General features: G+C 39.6%; 1 protein-coding gene across 1 annotated transcript in view; it reads left to right on the top strand.

Annotated features, from left to right (window-relative positions):
* LOC100549845 (transmembrane protein 132C) overlaps positions 1–18,465 on the top strand; it is a 30,512-nt gene extending 12,047 nt beyond the window's left edge. Inside the window, 6 exon segments of the mRNA XM_031555951.1 lie at positions 8,093–8,298; positions 8,755–8,833; positions 8,835–8,875; positions 8,877–9,030; positions 9,892–10,083; positions 17,244–18,465. Of these exon segments, the coding sequence (XP_031411811.1) occupies positions 8,135–8,298; positions 8,755–8,833; positions 8,835–8,875; positions 8,877–9,030; positions 9,892–10,083; positions 17,244–18,443 (1,830 nt within the window). The 5' untranslated portion in view covers positions 8,093–8,134 and the 3' untranslated portion in view covers positions 18,444–18,465.
* Positions 18,466–19,799: the final 1,334 nt, after the last annotated feature.

Below are 19,799 nucleotides of genomic sequence, written 5' to 3'. Positions count from 1 at the left end.
TATCTGCAGAGAGCTCCTGTGGCTCGGCACAGCTACAGTTGAGCTTCAAAAGCTGGTCATTTGGGAGCAAATAGATGCCCTCCAGCCTCAGCTGGCATTTTTTGCCCCTTTTACTCTCTCAGTTCTGTCATAGTGAATGATATTCAGTTAGTTAAATGTACTGCTTCTGCTCTGCAAAGCTGCCAGCAAAATCTTTGTAATGAGATTAGATAATGTACAGCCTTTTCCCTAAGAAATGCTCTCTAGCTTTGGGGGTTTTCTAGTTAGTTTTGCTAATCTGGCTGCTGATACTGAAAATGCAGATGCTTCTCAGAGGACAGAGTCCAAATTGCTTCTAAACTATGGCCCTGACTTTACAGAATTCTCTCCTTTTCTTCAGTGCTCGGGGCTCATTCCCTGCATTATTAGTGCGGGTTGCTGGGAATTTTGCCTGAGGGCTGATTGCAGGGACTGAAACCACATTTGGAACATGGCAGCTGTTCACAAGCACAATGCAACGTGAAAGCAGAAGCCATGTTGTCCACTGAAAACTGCAGAGAGTTAATTCTAAGAGTGGCTTTAATCACTTATTAAAGTGTAATGTCTGCCCTGCTCCCTCATCACTGTTTCCAGAGTGGGGGTGATTAGTCTCAATATTTTCCAGAAACATATTCATTTTATTCTGCTGGGTCATAGGTATTAAGCAACTCTCAACGTTATTCTGGCTTGCAATAGGAAAAAAACCAAGCCTTTCATTTATTATGACAGCCTTATCAGGGTAAAGTCTTCATTGCTGTATTTGTCTTCATGCTCTCCTGGTGAGGGGAGTTTTTGGCTTCACTTTCCAAGTCACTGAGCGCAGCTCCAGCTGAAATCAGTGGAAACAGGGAGTGGTTCTGGTAAAGTCAAGGCACACTAGCAATTAGCAACTGCTGTAATGGATACCTCCTTTATAAAGGCTGCTCTGAGTGTGACAGAGCTGTAAATATCATGCCAGAGATCATGGAAGAGTTCGTGTCTGAAGCTTTAACTCTTACCAGGTTTAAACAGTCTAGCATGAGGAAATAAGTACTAAGGACCTTGAGACTGCTTCCATTTTCCAGCAGCAGGTTACTGATTACTCAGAGTTTTTCAATCAGGCACTGAAATCCCTCTTATGAAGCAGTTGCCATCAGGTAATGTTAATGTAATGTAGACTTTCTTAATCTATAGAACCATAACCTGAAAACCTCTGAAATTTCTGCAGAAAATACTGTTGTAAGATTATTGTAAAACAAATTCTACAGCAAGGATACAAATGTTACAAAATCCTAGAAAATCTCAAAATCTAGTGGAATGGTTTATCACTGCTTAGCATTTTCTGTCTGATATTTAAGTGTTAGTATACTTAATGGATAAGTCATTCTGGTGCTTTGTATTTATTAATGGGACGAATGACTTTTTTGCACAAAGCTTAACCTTCATGTACTTCAATTGCCCTTCTGGTATGTAAGAGTGATGATGCTGAGCTGAAATTGTAAGAGTCATATCTTTGAAAAGTGCTGAGCATCACTGTTCTTTACTAATTATCCTGTAAGTTTTCTCACTGAAATTGAGATTCCTTTAAGAGGCACTGAAAAAAGCTTTTTTCTCATAGAAGTGCTTTCATAAATATTTAAGCATTTATGTAACCTTTGAATACATAGCAACACTTACATTAGTATAACAGAAATGAGCAAATGGGTTTACTCAAAATAACAGATTCTGGACCTTTCCAGCCCGATAGGAATGATCATCTGAGAAGCCACTACAAAGTTTATTATTTTAAATAAAGGATTAACTTGTTTAAAGACACATAGCAATGCTTCTTTGTCTTGTCAAAATAACAGAGTGAGGAGAATGTGAGCCCAAGTCATAGAGAATAGATTGGAAGCCACGTATCACAAAACCTGCCTGGCCAGGTCCCTAAGAAGAGAGCCCATCAAGGCCAGACCTGTTCAGAAATAGGATGTCCATTCTTGCTCTGTCTTGTTGAGAGACAATGTCCTTCAAGAAACCTGAGATCAGATTCTTCGAAACTGCAATATTGGTCTCATCACACAAAGTATAAAGTATGTTCTTCCAACAATAAAAGCAGATTGAGGTGGGGAAAAAAAAACAGGAGTAACATCTCTGTGAGGTATGGGCTCTTAACAGAAATGCAAGCTTCTTTTTGTCTATCGTATTAAAACTGTGAGTGACAGAAAAGCATTCTATATCAGGTGTGGCAGATGTGAAGGACTGCAAGGGCAGTGGCACACAGACATACCTGGCATGCAGGTTTCCTGCTCTTGCAGCCCAGACATTATTCTGAGGGTTATTCTGAAGGGAAGCAGATTTTTTTGGCATCTTGATGTTATTTCCAAGAGAAGTTGGGAGCATCAAACTGTTCACCACGTGCTGAACCCAGGGTTACGTTGGATTTATGTATTACTGCCTCAATGCAAACTTCATTGAAGAAGGCTGAGCAGCCTCACTTTTCAAAAAGCGATCTAGGAGGAAAGAACACAACTCTTCACATTTCTAACCCTGACCTGCAGAAGTTTTTGACAAGTCATTTTGGCCTATTTTACTTAAAGTGGCCTCCAGCTGAATATGCCTCCACTTTATGTACGTATCTCAGCAAGGTTCTCATCACCCACAGTCACTGCTCATGCCAGTCACACCTAAAGCTTCTCTCTAAGAATACAAGTTAGTTTTAATCATTTTAGTCTTCCTCTGTATGTACAGAGCAGTAGCCAGCTAACATCCTACAAAGTACTTATCAAGCTGCATTTGCTTCCCTTTGATTTCTCTGACACTTCTACTGCTTTTTTCATACCTTCAAGTGATGGAAGCCAATCAGTTCGTGAAGCAACTCTACCAAAAGTAGAGTTTAAAATATTTATCCCACGGATATTGAAATATTTATGTCTTTATTTGCAATTAGCCTTTCTAGGTGTAGAAGGCTAATGAACACAAGAAGGACTTCTACCGTTATCATAACATGAAATTATTTAATTGCAGAATAGGTGAGGTTAAAAGGGACCTCTGAAGGTCACCTTGTCCAGCTCCCCTACTCAAGCAGGTCAACCTAGAATCGCTTTCCCATTTCTCTTCATTTCTGTCCATTTAAAAGTTTTGAGAATTTTAAACCTCAGGGTGTTTAGTTAAGGGTAAACCAGAGAGATTTGTTCCTAGAAAACAGATAGATTCTTCACAAATTTGCAGTTTTCATAAAACTTAACAGCATTGCCATATTAAAAGCTTCTCTTTTTTGTCCTTCAGGACTGTCCTTCAGGGACCTGTTGCTAAGGATTAATGTCTTTAGAGGTGAAAAACTGCTTGGACGATAAACAAGCTATATGCTAGGCTCACGTAGTTGGTACCATTTATTTGTGGGTCTTATAGCTGTCATTCTTTCCACTCCTGCGTACAACTGACACAAACCAGAGCAGACAGCGTTTTGAGTTTGCCATCTTTTGAAAGACAGTCCCAGCTTATATTTGACATGATATTTGTCTTTTTTAAACTATCTGCCTCCAGCAGCAATTGGATGAAAATTTCTCAGTAATCTGTAGCAGAATTTAGCCAACAAAGGGGAGATAATCTTTCAGAAGTGTCAGCAGCCCTTTTATAGCTGCAGAGTCCAAGGCAGTACATGTCACACCCCTTATGGGGTGACAGGCAGCTCATGTTGTGATAGCCATCTCGATTCTTGCAATTCTGCAATACAGACCTCAGTGTGGGATCAAGACCTTAATCTGAAATAAGTAAGAAAAAGGAAGACCCAGAAGTTTTACATTTGACTGCCACTAGGAATCCCAATATCTGTTGCAGTTAATTTGTTCATTACTAGGTGGAAAGGTATGTTCACCCCCCAGATCACAAAGTCAGAGTGCCACAGGTAGTGATTCAAGAATGACTCTTCTTTTGATTTCCAGGCAGTAGTTTGCTCTGTCAGCTCAATAAAATGTGATTTGTTGCAGAGTGAATCTGTCCAAGCCATTTGGAAAGACAATGGCCTTTGTAGCAAAGGGACACAAAAATACAATGCCAGAAAAAAAGAGAAACAAAGTAGAAATCCCCAGAGAACTGTGCTTAGCCCCATCTTTAGCCAACTAGCTTCTTTATTTTAGTTTTAATCTGGAGAAAGAAGTTAGAAAAATGGAGAAAAGGAGAAAAGTAGCTGAATGCAGCTTAATAATGAGAGAAACTGCTGAAATAACATCAGAAATCTCTTTATAATGCAAAACTCCTCGCCGATCTGCTACACAGAAAGGAAAAAACAATCACTTAAAGGTGGTGGCTAAGCAGCCTTTCCCTTCATCATCTCTCACTTCTTCTGTAGCTAAAGAATAAAAAGCCATTTCAGACAGAGAATGTTTTTGTAGTCAAAGCATAAATACAACAAGAGAAAAGACGCAGATCTCTGCTCAGTCTCCAGCCTTGCAGTCTCTGTCAGGGACTTCTTGAAGTACTGTGGGCAGACGAGTGCTGGTCACTGTGATGTTTGGTGACCTTCTCAGAAGCATTGCAAAGCCCTGGAGGAAACAGAGACTTTCATCTATCTATCCAAAATACATAAACAAAATTCCCTTTTAAATTAAAAATAATGTGATTTCTAACATGATCCTGTTTAATTTATTACCCTTTTTTAATCTCCCTTTCACCTTTCTTCTATGATTCCATGGGGCAGTGCTTTTAGTTGTCCCCATCATTCTTGTTTTCATCTTTTTTAAACCCCATGTGTGTAAAGATCAAAATAGTGTCATCTATTCTGCTTTGAATTGTTCTAACAAGTTGACTGTGCTGTTACTTCCATCTGACTGAGTCAGTCTGAGCTAAGTGGGCTGATGCAGCACACATAACTCCTGCATTTTTTTGTGACGGGCATCCGCTTAGCAAGTTAGCCTTCACATTGTGAATTAGATGCTGAGATACTGTTCCCTTCTCCCTTTCACCCCTGTACAGCACAAGTTGGGTAGTCTGTTGCCTTTCTTTGTAAAAAGCAATCAGTGTGACTTCAAGAATAATGGATACCTGAAGGCACAAAGTTGAAATGCATGCAGTAATACCATATCAGCTGTGCTCCTCCTATACTCTCTCTGAGTTATGTCTTTATAGGAAATAAAGGAACAGAAGAAGGAGCATGTGTAAGGACATTAGCACTGCTTGTATTTGGTGAAGAGAGTAATGTTTTTCTCAGTGCAAGTCATAAAGACCTGCCACTGTTGCTGATGCATGCCTAGTTCTAAATATTAACCTGTAGCAATTTTAAGGGCTGCTTGTTAGTTGCAGCAGCCACTACCTTAGGATGCTATATGTATTTGTTTAGCCATTTGTTTGTCGTATACCCGTGAAGGCATATAGCAGCTTTACAAATATAGATGGAGTTTGGATCTCAGCCCAGGACCATTTAGGACTTGCAGTTTTGCTGCTATTGTTATTGTATTTTTTTCCTGACAGACACATTTGTTCTGTTACTGACAATGTTGGGCTTTAGATAATATTAAATCATACACCTAGACCAGATCTGGTAGGACTGAAGCTAAATATGTTATCAGGAATCTTTTAACAGCTTGTGCATGTGGCTTACTATGTGTATAAACAAGAAGCTTGTTCAGCTAACTCCAAAGGCTCATGCACTTGCCTTTGGGATCAGCTCCATAGAAATGAACAGGATGGAGCCAGTTTCAGAAGGGGACTGGCTACTGCTCCAAGCATAATTCAGTTAGATCTCATTGACCAGCCTCCCCAAAGACTTCTGCTCAGAAGAAGGTAGAGCTCAGGAAAAAAGAGTCATATCTGAAGCTGCTTTATCAGCTGACCCAGAGATAGAATCTTGTCCTCCAGGAACACTATTTCTGATTTGGCTCTAGAAATCGATCTGCTCTCCAGGTGCTATGGCTTTCTGACTCTTCTGACCAAGGCTCCCTGGGCTGCATTGCTTGCAATAGTGGGAGAAAACAGAGAGAAAGAGTTGAACTGACTTTCCTGAGATCATAGAGGAAGACAGAAATCTGATTCAATGTCAGCCAGGACTTCCTTGTACTTTCACTGAAGATGTTGTGCTATAGATAACATTAATTTTTTTGTTATTTTTTTTAGATATGAATTCCTTTTAACTTCAGCCATCAAAGAATTAAAAATCTGGTTAAGATAATTCCCAAATTTCTGTCAGAGATGGAGAGACATTGTCAGCTGCTGGAAGAGGGGGTCTGATGCTGCCAAGCATTGAGAGTCAGCCACTGGCCACTTGTTTTCGTGCAGGGGAGACAGCAGCATCTGGACAACAGGCTTGTGTTAGATATCAGCAGCTCAAATATGGGAGCTGACTGCCCCAGTGTGTGCTAGTAGTTGTGCTCTAGGCAGAGATGATGTTGTCAAGGAGTCCAGGCTGGAACTCCTGACATGTAGCCTTCACTTGCCTGTTCTGTAGTAATTTTCATGAGAAACATTTTCCTGATGCTGCTTCTCCCAGGGTGAAGCTGATGCAAAGGCACTGTAGAAAGCCACAGCAGCAAATCTAGGACAGGGTTGTGAATCACTCTATTGTAGAACGTATCACATTATACATCTCTGCTGCATAGTACCTGTAGATTAAATTGAGCAGTCATTCTGAAACAGCCTAGTGTGAATAAAGACTGTTTCTGATTACCATTCAAGTTAACATGTGTAAAAATGGGGCATGCCATTTGTGTTGATACCATCAGACTTTTAAACCTTGGTCTGAGAGAGAAGCCTAGAAAAGCTGGTGGGCCTTCTACTGTAGCTTGTAGCACTGTTTTCAGTCAGCAGAGCCCAGCCACAGCATAACCTTCTTAGTAAATGAGTCATAAAAATGTTTGTATTATATTCTCTGAAGTTTCCTTTTGCAATCAATTATTTTACCAGAATGTGGGCAGCACTTAAACCTGACAAAGGATACAAAGTGGGGTGTATATGTCAAACTGGGAAAAATTCAGCTCCTATATCTGTGATCACAAAGGACACCCATCTGTTCTATGAGTGTGAGGATGTGAAAGTTTCCAGTTGGAAATCTTCATTAGAATAAAATGGTGTTGAGTGGAAGTAAAAGGGAGCAGATGATGGTATGTGTTCAGGTGGAGAGACACATTACCACCACTGCCAATATTTGTTACGGGTGATGAAATGTATCTGATGGGATGGGAGCAAGTACAGGAGTAGAAGAAATCTGCTGGGTTTACTGTTAATTTCTCCAGACATGCCAGCTCATTTAATAATATAACAGCTCCCATTGCTAGCCACTTAATATATGATTAATGTACCACAGGATTTCCCCAGACATTTATGACACCTTTAGGAATAGATACGACAATGACTTTATCACATGGAGTCACTTCATACTATTTGCATCCCTCTTAATGATTTATATATTTGGGAGTGATTTTATCACTGGTACTCAGTAAAGTAATAAATGAGAAAACTCAATGGTCTGTAAATTACAACATTGATTAAAGATGTGATTACTGATATAACTCTTACATGGCTATGATAATACTTGCTTATATTTCAAGACAGTATTTACATGTTAATGATAAATCTACTGCAGTGTTTAGAAATACTTTACAGCATTAACTAAAATGAAAACATTTACAAACAGATAATGTTTATTGCAGAGGGAATGAATAGACTTCTGTTATTCTGCAGTGGCTGAAATCCACTCCAAAGTCAGCTTTGTTTTGAGGACTGAAAGCAGTGTCACCTCCTGCTGAAGGTCAAAACTTGTTGGGGTAGAGCTTCGATTTGTTGCTTGCCACCATTGAGACCTGTCATGGTTTCTCAAGCTCCTCTTGGCCAAGTGCGAAGGAGCCATGCTCATTTCAAATTCCACAGTACTGTGAACAGTGCATAGCAAACAGAGAATCGACCACTACTTTCATAATTGGTATCCAGTTTTCAGGCACCTCCAGAGCCAATGATGAATTTTTGTGTTCATCTGCTCCCATTCTAAAAGGTTGTCATTAGCATGCAAAAAAAGAGTCTTTTTTGGGTTTTTCTGTTTTGTTTTGTTTTGAGCTTTGAGGATTACCCTTAGAGCCCGTGTTGTTTCAACAATTACCTTTTCTTCTTTCTCTCTCCCTCACCTTAGGTTTCTGATAGATGTGACTATGTTTATGTCAATGGCAAAGAAATGAAAGGCAAGGTGAATGTGCTCGTGAACTTCACGTATCAGTATCTGAGCGCTCCTCTGCAAATCACAGTCTGGGTCCCACGCCTGCCTCTTCAAATAGACATTTCGGACACAGAACTGAGCCAAATAAAAGGCTGGCGAGTCCCCGTGGTTTCCAACAAAAGGTGTGTTTGAGATGCTCGATTTCTTGGGTATTTTTGTGAAATAATAGAGTTGATTTTAAGTCTCAGCAGGAACAGCTGCTTCTGCACCAAATGCAGCATCTTTCCTTGTGTAACAACAGCACTGGAATCTTTAGTTTTGCTCTGGACATTTGCAGGTCTAATAAAGGTTTTAAAGCCTATGGAGTGTTTTGTCTATCACGTGCAACAGAGTATAAAACTTTGTAATAGTAACTGTTGTTCACATATACCAACTTAGATGAAGGAGTGTTGTTGTCCATTTGTATTGTTCTTTATCGTGCTAAATAGCCACAGATTAGCAGTGATCTTAACACAAAAGAAGGGAGGGCTTAATAACTTAAGGGAATCCTCTCCACTAGCACTCCAGAGTTAGTTTCACTAATTTTCCTGAAAACGATTCTTTACTTCTTTTTTTTTTTTATTTTTTTTAATCAAAAGACCCACCAGAGACAGTGATGATGAAGATGAAGATGAACGGAAAGGAAGAGGATGCACTCTCCAGTACCAGCATGCCAGTGGTGCGAGTCCTGACACAGTTTGTAGCTGAGGATTCTAGCCCGTTGGGGTCAGCTGAGCTACCTGCTGGGCTCGGATTGGCAGTTTGACATTACAGACCTCGTAATGGATTTTATGAAGCTGGAAGAACCTCACATTGCCAAGCTGCAAGAAGGAAGGATTTTAATCGGACGGGAAGTAGGAATGACAACAATGCAGGTACTGTGCTCTGGACTGCCACATTCTACCATTCACTTAGAGAATCTATGCATGAGCACGAAATACAGTACAGCTTTCCTCTGTCTTGAAACAGGATAATTTCCCATCACATTCCTGTGACCTTCTAGAGTGTCACACACAGTGTTAATGAGGGGACATTCAACCAAGGTAGTGACAGTGCAAGACATGCTGAATGACCAGGAGTGGGACATGCAGCCTTCAGAGGCATTTAGAAAAGGCAGCAATTGCAGGTTGTGAGAAGTCAGAGTCCTTGTCTCACATAGATGCAGACTATCACCAGTCAACTGATGAGCATCATTTTGACTTTATAACATGAAGACCTTTAGATAATGCCTATTTTCTTTTGACTTTGTTAATTGTTAACTCAGGAAACAAAAATACAGCCTGGTGAATTAACTCAGAAAGGCTGATAGTGGAAATTGACAGTACCATGTCTCAGTTCTTCTCCAGCTGAAGAAACCCAATGCACGAAATCTGAATAAAGCTTGTCTATGAGATGGGGAAAGTGGAGAGGACAATAAATGTGTGAACAATGCCCTCCAAAGTTCCCGTAAAGACAGCAGTTTGTCTCCCAATTTTGTTAAAGGGAAATTTAATACGGGAATTACCAGGCAAAGAAGCAAAGGACAAATCCTAAATGTGTCTAAACTCCCTTAGGAATAACCTCTGTACTGAATGTTTTTTCCCACACACCATTTGAAATCAGACTGCCTTTTCAGTGCACTCTCCTACTAGGTTTTATGCTTAAGGCTTTGGAGACAAGAAGAAAAATGAACATAAGAGATATTATTTTAACTTACTGTCCCTTCTCTAAATTGATTCTTTTGTGTTTCTCTAAAGGTTTTGTCTCCTCTGTCTGACTCCATCCTGGCAGAGAAGACAGTGACTGTTCTAGATGACAAAGTGACCATAACAGACCTTGGAGTCCAGATGGTGGCTGGGCTTTCACTCTTTCTTCAGCCAAGCGCAGCAAGTAGTCGTGCAATTGTGGCTACAACTGTTGCTCAAGAGCTACTTCACACTCCTAAGCAGGTAGTTTATACTTCAGATTTTACTGTTGTTGCCTTTTGGAATGGGGACAGTGTTTTATCAACGCAAAGTACATGTGATATTTTAGTATCAAGTGTACAAGTAATCCTAGCTCATGTCTACAGCAATTGCTTTTCTATAGAGTTACTCTGGATTTGTCTTCTCATTTCTTCCTTTCAGATATGGACTTAATCCACACTAAGAGTCCTGGCTATACTAAAGTTTGCATTATTTACATTTTTAGTACCCTTTCTTTAAATAATGCAACAGCTGTTATTTTTGCAACACAGTCTCTGGACAGTGATCTCTGTTTGCTATATGAGCATGCCCTTGTTTTCCGTGCCAGAGAGCAAAGAGCTCTGTGTATCACAACAATTTTATATTTTGAAGAGCTATAATGTAGAAGCAGAAGAAAGCCAAATACGTTTCTTTTTCCTCTTGGATTCACAGCAGGCTTCCAGTCTCCACTGTCCTTTTTCAAATAGATTTTGGGGAGTTCATTATTAGGGTGTCAATATGGTGATTCTTAATTTAAGCCAGCAAATTTCCATCTCTGGAAAAGGAGGCTTCCAAGCAGTCCTCAGTTCTCATGTAGAAAAGAGGGAAGAGGATTAACACCAGACCAAGGCAAACAGTTGTATTGGAACAGATTGAAAACAACAGCAGCAAAACATATTGTATCTATGTTCATTGCTCAGTCAGCCAATTTGAGGAGTGGGGTTGGGGACCATGCAGTTAACTTTGACTACATTTACTCCTCTAAGAGAAACTGTATTACATCTCAAGTCAACCTTAATGGCCCATTTTTGTGATTATTGCTACCTAATTTTCTGGAACATGAAAATAATTTAGATTGTTTTATAACTTAGTGACAGGAAAATGTCCAAACTAGGAGGACATGCTGCCCATCTGCTCAATTTACTGTATCCTGTAGACCTAAGAATCTTATCTAATTAACCCATTTATGCCCTTTCTCCAGGGCTTAGAAACCACTTCTGACATGGTGCCCTCAAAGACCATAAAAGTAAAAGCTAAAGCATGCCTAACCCAATTGCATTAAGTAGACAGAACACCATTTCTGTGGCAGCATCATTGGAAGAATCATAGCTTTGATTCCAGATAAAAGAGCTTGTGAATCTGGAAAGTTTGACAGATTTATCATCAATTACTCAGATTTGTAGGCCTGAGTATGCAAAGATACTTATCAGAACACAACATATTAAGACATACTAATAAATGACATCATTAGTGTACAGTATGGCATCTCATATTGTATTATGGCATGGTAGTATGATATGAAATGACATTCTATATCATGTCAATTGGCAAGTTATGAAATAACAAAAAAAAATGACAACATATAAACCTAGTTTGTTTTGAAATACTTTTTCCCAGTGTCTGTCTTTTGGAACAAAATTTTAGTGAAATATTTTTGTTGAAGCTGAATTTTCTTGTGGGAAATAGTATGTGTTTCCTCCAAGTGGCACATTTCTGTTACAGAAATGACTGGGCATATTCCATTCTGAACAGTATCTTCTGTGTGGTATAGTGCTGAGCAGCACAGCGATGCTGCTGTCCCTACTGCCTGAGCCTACAAAGAACCATACTGATGCAGCTGAGAAACAAAATAGAAGTTAGGATAGCTGAAGTCCTTTTTCTCAGGAATAATTGTATATATATATATATATATCAATATTGTTATATGTCAGCGTGTTCTTAGTCAAATATTTTCCTTAGCTCCGCTTTAGTATTTTCAATGGCCAAGCCTCAACATGTATTAACAAATATGCTTGGGTATTTGGTACTCTGGCAGGCACAATATTGCTCCTTCCAGATTAAGCAGTACACCTTCGTAATGCAGTAGAAAACACACAGCACTTTGCAGTTGTGATATTACAGATCCTTCAATATCATAGGAATGAATTCAGTATTTTATCTGTGACTTTCAGTGAACATTATGACTAGATTATTTCCTTGGTTATACACATCATTTCTGCACAGGTAACAACAGCCAAAGCACAAGTCTTGAAAAGATTCACAGTTTTCCCAAACATTTAGCAATTCAAAGTAGATAAGCCATTTTTTCCTTCCTTTTACTCTCAGATGCCTGAAATTAGGTATCTCTATCTATTGTTGGGCAACTAATTACCTGAGATGACGTTGTGAGATGCTGAGCCCACAACTCCGTTTCTTGAAATCAATGGCTAGTTCTTTGATGCTGAAAGTGGACTAATGATTTAGGTGCCTAAAAATAAGTGGAGGTTAACCAAATTTTAAGTATTAAGTTGAAATATTTTCTGAAAATTTGGAAACTGTAGCTGTGCACAGTCTGTTTTTAGAGGCAATCTGCTCAGGTAGGAAAGCTGTTCTATTTGGCTTGCAGACTTGTTCAAATAAACACTGCTATCTTAAAGCCTTCTTCAAAATGTAAATAAAAGAAAATCTTCAGTGTTTAAGTGTTTTGAGATCTGAATGAGCTTCAAGGACTCTTAAATTTCTGCTAGCTCTTCAGGGGAAACTCAGTCATATCATAGCTTTTTCGTCACTGAAGGGTATGGCATGTAGTGTAATAAACTGAAATGGCAGTGGATAAAGTGGAAGAAAGAAAAAAGAAAGCCCTTAGTAAATAGCTGTATGTATTAAAGCATCTCTCAGTGCTACTAGAAAACTGAAGATATTTTCTATGGAATCAAAAAGAGCAGTGTTAGCACTTTTTAAAGGCCAAGTTCTTCTCCTCCATGCGTGTAGCTCATGTTGACATCAGTGACAAGACCCAGCACTATGAGGTCATCTGTAACCTCAGGAAGTGTCCTGCAAGATGTCAGCTTTCCCTCTGATAGGAGGTGAGGGTGCTCAGTGTCACTTGAGCCAGGATGACAAGCTGGAGTTCTTACACATCCCTGCCCTTTGGATTGACACAATACTGTCCTTTTTTAGCTTATGTCCTTCATGAAAACTAGTTCTGGGAGTTCACTGACATCTCAGAGTTAAGTAATGGATATTGAGGGTATTTTTATGGTGTGAATTCATTACTTTGTTCTTGCAGTGTAAATTACTTTTAAATTGTGTTTCTATATTCTTTAAACTGATAGAGCAATGAATGTAATGGCACCTTGTGTGATAAAGGGATTGAGCAGCATGGGAAAGAGAAACGATGTGTTGTTAGATAAGAATCTGAATTCTTCCCTTACAAATACAAGCAAATTCCCACTGGAAAGGAATGTCACATTAGCAGACTGGACAAAAAGGAGAGAAAGAAATACGCAGTAAAGGAATGCATGGTTTGAATTCAGATCTGAGTGTTGGCTGCTTTTCATTTCCACATCATAATGATCAAGCCGAGTTTTTACTACACAAGCCGCAGGCTTAAAAATAAATGGACATGTAATACTTTGATATTTTTTGGGAAACCCATTTCAGCATTCAAGTCCCCAGATGAAACTATCAGAGCTGGTCTAATAGAGGAAGCTGAGAACAGTGTACATTTTCCTTTATTTTTTTTGGGGGGGTGGTATTTTCTGCAGAGCTGTTCTGATGTCCTTTTTTCCTTTGATGTCCTGCCTCGCTCCAAGACTATTGCAGCTGACACCAGAAGTTTAAGGCTTATTCACAGCTTCTATTACATGTGCTTTGGTGAATGAAGGCCATTTGAAAAACTCTTGTCATGGGATGAGGTAAAATATATTGATAAGTCCTCTCATGCATGTTTCTAAGCATCAGCATTCTCTAAAATGCAATCAGTCCTACATATCTTATTTCTCTAATTTTTGCTTGAAGAATACAAGGTATCATGCCCTGGTACCAAGCTAACCCCAGGTTTTTTTGAGCAAGGATACTTTGTAATCACAATCTTTCATGCTGAAAGGTTTCTGTGATGCCACAGATGGGCTCGGTGGAACACAATAAGATGCCAGACTTTCAAAGGATATTTGAGGCTTTAGAGGGCAAAATAACCAGCAGTATGGCTCCTAGATTTTCACAGGCAACTTGTGCAAGTCCCAGCTCCGCAGGACCCATTAGATCTCTGTCTTATGTGCTTTCTGCTGAGCTTCCCAACCAGCTCTGCTTCCTGCATTCAGGTTGCCTTCTGCAGAGTGAGCCTGGTAGTTTTCACTAGGTGGAACAGGCATAGCCAGCAAACAGTGGTGTTTTTGGTTGACTCATACAGGGGGAGTTGGAGCATTCCAGATCAGGCAATACATATCTTCTCAGTTTCCATTAATATCATGTCACTTATTTACCCCGGTAATTTCCCCCTATTTTTATCCACCTAAGCATTATGTGGATAATAAAAGATAACAATACTAGTAGAAAGCAAAACTCAAGGCTATCCAAAAAGATTTGTCAAGTGGCATCTTTGGACTGATAAACAGCAACATAATACAGAGCTAGAAAAGGTGGTGAAACTGCAGCAGATGAAGAAAAACTGTCACACTTGTTGATCTGCTGTGTAATTGTACTTAGAATGGGGGAGAATGGCAAAAGCACAAGAAAAAATATAGACAAAATATGTCCTTTATATAAAATATATAAATATTTTATGTGTTTAGGAAAAACATGGTATTTATAAGTGGTTGTGGAAAGTAGTTTCTTCATCTCTTCTGGATTGGATTGTGCTGTCATTAATGTGATCTAATATGCAGTATCTGACTCACTTCACATCATCACTGCCACCATATAAATCATCCTGCTCTCTAAGAGAGGCTGACACTAATGTGTAGTTGTGGTTCATTTGTTCACAGAGTACAACTGAGTGTTTGTGTGTGTGTGTGTGCATAAGTGAAAGGAAAAGTGGAAGGAAGAAAGACTGGAGAGAGAATCCCTCAGACTATTTGTTTATGCTTAATAATTAATGAATGCAAGTATTTGTCACTTCAGTCTTGAGGGCATCAGATTGAGGGCAAGAGCTTTGCAGGTAAGAAGGCTCCAATCCATCTTCATCTGCTGATAGTAATTGGAGGTCCCTGTCAGAGATTCGGAGGGGATTTATTGATGCAGTACATAGGATTTGCAGAAACAGCTCTTTGAAGGACATGGTACTAAATCACTTCTTTTTCTTTTTCTTTTTAGCTTTTCAGAATTTATAATCATTTGGGAAATTCACTTCCTTCCTTTGCCTTCAGCTTGCCTTTAACAATGTGAATGAGAGGAAATGATCTGTTGCTGAATGGAATATTGGGACTGATGCAATATATTTTGGCATGATTTGAGATTCCATCTCTTTTTCACTCTTTTTCTCCCCCTTTTTAATTAACACCATCCATAGTATAAGCATGACAGTGTTGTGTTGTGTTGTGTTGTGAATAAATTGGTTCTTCCTTTGAAAAAAATGGTCTTTTGGAAACAAAAAAAACCTCAGTAATGGAAAAAATAGCACCTAAGGTATTGCATACTGCTGATATTTGTAGTAAATCATGTGTGTCTGGAAATCTCATCTCATTTCTTTCTTCTCTACCTCTGCTTCATAAAATCAGGCATGCAGACTAATAAAGAAATAGTGGCCAAAATGAAAGTTTTAATTTTGATTGCAAATTTCTTGCCATTTGGACTGAAATTCTCAATGCTGGACTCCTCCTTTTTTAGGGTGAAGGAAGGCAATAGTGTTGAATTACAAGTGGAGAGGCATCTTTTTCTCCCTACACATCTCCATAGAACTTTTTTTTATTTTCCCATGGCTGAGTTTGCTCTGCTACAGATTTCTATGATGTATGTTTAAGCTGTGCCATCTAGCTCTATGCTTCAGCCTTTTCAGCCATTTTAGGGTTGTTTCTCCAATGAAAGATCAGCTGTTTAAATTTCCATACGCATTTTACCCTTAACAGCTCCTGAGCTACTCTGGCTCTGTTTCAGCTATTTGAAGCACATGTGAATCATTGAGAACTTTGCCTTCTTTCTTGTTGTGCCACAACTTATTTTCCTTCTTTCAGTCCCCCAGGAACTTGCTGATAGTACTTTGGAAATCATGTATTCAGTATAGTCCAACCTTCTGAGTAGCTAAATTCCCCTTGCTGTTTTCATTGAAAAGCTTTAAATTTAACTAGAAGGGTAGCAATTCCCTTTGTTTATAACCATAGCATAGCAAATTGTAACCAATTGGAAACCATATTGGGTTATAAATTTGTATTATGCCTGGATGGTAACAGGGTGGCAATGTTTTTCCCCAGTGGTGATTTTCAGCCCAGTTGTTCTGATGTACCCGTGTGTAAAGTTATTAGGGCCATCTGCAGTTTAAGTCTGGTGAAGAAAAGAACTTAGTTTTTGTGTGAAGCTGCACTCCAGCAATCTGCCTGCATGTCTGCTGGCTTAACAGGCAAGACATAGAGCAAATGAAAAAATAAAGAAATCTCCTGCAAAGAAAGCTACTGAGACATGGAGAAGTAAATATCTGTATCATCTGGATTGGATTCAAATGGCAAACAGCTGACCTCTAGCTTTGTATTTTCTTCTAACGATGACTTCTAGTGGTGCTTCCTGCAGAGAACAAAGACAGTCCAATTAAATCCAAGCCATTTCTGTTGATATCACAGAGATCATACCAGAATCCTCATCCTCCTCTCCTTGACACAGAAATGCAGAAGAGTTTTTCACTATCTCAAGGATAAAGTGTGTTTTGATAGAACAAATCTGAAAAATGGAATTGTTCCATGACTCTTTTTCTTTCAGGTGAATCTTCTGCTCCAAGCATTGCCAAGATACCTGGGTAGCTCTTTATTCCTGCAAAGATACTTATGCCTTGTTGGATTTGACAGCTTCCTGTGATACCTGTGCATGGGCAACATGAAGAAAACTTCTAATTTTCAAGTGCCTATAGTAATTTTTCTGTTTTGTCTTTTCCAGGTTTTGCATGACAGGAATGGCTTTCTTTGTGAATTATGTAAATTGTAGCTCACCAATGGATATTCGGTATTGCGGGCATCTGACATCCATTATTTCATATGTTCTTTTGCAAAATACTTGCAGGAAGGGTAGCAGTGGAATGTCAGTGAAAAATGAGACTAACCTTCTGCCCCGTCGGCTGAAGCCTGGTTTGCTCTAAGTGCAATGCAGAGACTTTGTCTCCCATTTCCTCCAGCTTTCATTCAGAGCTGAGAGATCAATGAGCGGCCGTGGGTTTAGCTGTTCTGTTTGAGATCCTGTCTTTAACCATACCCCTCTCCTTTCAGGAAGCTGTGGTAAGCACCTGGATTCAGTTCAGTGACAGCTCTGTTACTCCGTTGGACATTTATGACTCTAAGGACTTCTCTCTTTCTGCTGTATCATTAGATGAAGCTGTTGTCTCGGTCCATCAGAATGCTGCCTTGAAATGGCCGGTTGTGGCAGCAGAAGGTGAAGGTCAGGGCACCTTAGTCAAGGTGGACATGATGATTTCTGAAGCCTGCCAGAAGTCTAAGAGGAAAAGTATCCTGGCTGTGGGGAATGGCAACATCAAAGTCAAGTTTGGCCAGAATGATGCAGACTCTGATACAGGTGGAGATTACGATGGTGAGGAGATTGAAAACCATGCCAGCGACCGCCGGCACAAAGCACCTGACCAGGAGCGTTATGGCCAGGAGGGACGGTATTATGGTGGCTCTTCAGCAGAGCGAGAGGAAAGCACCATCAGGAAAGTCGGCACCACAGCAAAATCTGTAATAAAAAATAAAGTGATTAAAAACAACAAGCTGGATGGTGGCAAACTCTCGGATGATAGCCAGCTGCAGAACATTCCCATAGACTTCACCAACTTCCCTGCTCAAGTAGATCTCCCAAAAGGCAACGCAGGCATGGAGGAAAATGATCTGGTGCAGACACCTCGGGGCCTTAGTGATCTGGAGATTGGGATGTATGCTCTGCTAGGGGTCTTCTGCCTGGCAATTCTAGTCTTCCTAATAAACTGTGCAACATTTGCACTTAAGTACCGTCACAAGCAGGTTCTGGTGGAAGGACAGACCACTATGACCCATTCCCACGACTGGGTCTGGCTGGGAAATGAAGCAGAACTGCTGGAGAACACAGCAGATGCATTGCCTCAGCAGGATGAACACACAACTATTATTGACCGAGGGACGGGTTGTGAGGAGAGCAACCAGCTCCTCAATGGCAGTGCTCAGAAGAACATTCAGAGCCAGATTCACAGGAGTGCTGACTCAGGGGGCAAGGTCGTAAAGGAACAGAAATCCGAACCTTTACATTCGCCAACTTCTAAAAGGAAGCGGGTAAAATTCACAACATTCACCACCATCCCACCCGACGACGGTTGTCCGACTGTCAATTCAATCCTAAGTAGCAATGACGATGACATTAAGTGGGTGTGCCAGGATATGGACCTGGGGGACTCCAAAGAGATAAGAAACTACATGGAGAAGCTCAAAGATAAAGTGTAGCTCCTTGCTGGGATTTATTATTTTTTTTGGGGGGAGGGGGGTTTAACCACACCTTGATGCCTTCAGTTCTACAGTATATATTGGGACAGAAGAGGGGGTGGGAAAAGGATCCCCAGGAGAAATTATGAGGCAGTTTTTTACAATCAGGGAAAGAAAGTTGCCAAACTGTCTGTGGCTACGTGTATTTTTCTTCAGGTTTTTCACTTTGCTTTGCTTTCCCAAAAGCTTTTCATGGATTTAGGATATAAATAGCAGAAAGGAACAAGGAGATGGTATGGCCAGTATAATGAACTGGGCAAGGTGAGGTTGTGAAAATATATATTATGGGTCACAGAAACAATAATTATACTGATGTTTCAAAGTACCAAAAATATTCAGGAAAAAAAAAAAGATAAAGATAATATAAGACCTTAAAAAGAATAAGCAAGAAGCAAAGAATTGCTTGTTTATATTTCCAATAGAACATCCCAGTTATGGACATACGACCCATAAGAAGACTTCATACTGTAACTCAGTCTGGTTCTTTCTCTTCTTTCATTTGAAGTGAAGATATGTCTTTGGCATTAAATATGAAGGAGAAAGAAATTACTTGCTATTTTTATTTTTACTTTTCTGTTTGTCTTCTAGATTGAAACACAGTCATTTTCCCTTTTGTATTTTTCTTCTAATTATCTTAAAACCAGGAAAATTTTCAATATAGGAAGTCTGCAGTGGACCAAGAATATTTTATTTCTAAGTTGGCTATAAAGATCTCCTATCACTTAAAGAGTTCAGAGGACAAATATTGAACAGTTTTCATTTATGGTGGTCTCTTCTGAAAGCAAAAGCCTCAATTGTTTCATTCTAGCTAGAAATATGTTCCATTTGGAAGAAATGTTCATTTTAATTTCAGGTTTGGATTGTTTGTTTCGTTATTTGTTTTACGTTTCCACAACCAAAATTCCCATGTTTTACCAAGGGACCAAGGTGCTGTGTTGCATTACCATGTCGAAGTTACAACCAGAGGAAGTATCCACTGGTTTATTTTAAGTGTACCTGGAACAGAGACTGTCACAGGTCAAATATATACAATCTGGATTTTGGTGGGGGTTTGTTCCAAGTTCATGAGTTCGTGATTTCATTCTGTAAGTTTCTGTTCCTTCTAGTCACCAGTTCCCACTAAGCTTTGAGAGTTGGAAGAATGAACGAATTGTCCCCAGACTTGTGTTTCCTTGTAGCTGTTCAGAGGGGGAGAAATATTACTGAAGCAAGATCAAGGAATACCTAGAGCTCTGTATTGATCTAAAAAATATACATATACACTTATATTTTTGCCATTAACCCAGCTAAGATTGAAAATTTTTGACTAGACAGTAC

This window comes from Meleagris gallopavo, chromosome 17 (genome assembly GCF_000146605.3).
Source record: "Meleagris gallopavo isolate NT-WF06-2002-E0010 breed Aviagen turkey brand Nicholas breeding stock chromosome 17, Turkey_5.1, whole genome shotgun sequence".
Taxonomy (NCBI): Eukaryota; Metazoa; Chordata; class Aves; order Galliformes; family Phasianidae; genus Meleagris; species Meleagris gallopavo.
This window is presented reverse-complemented; position numbering and strand designations above follow the sequence as displayed.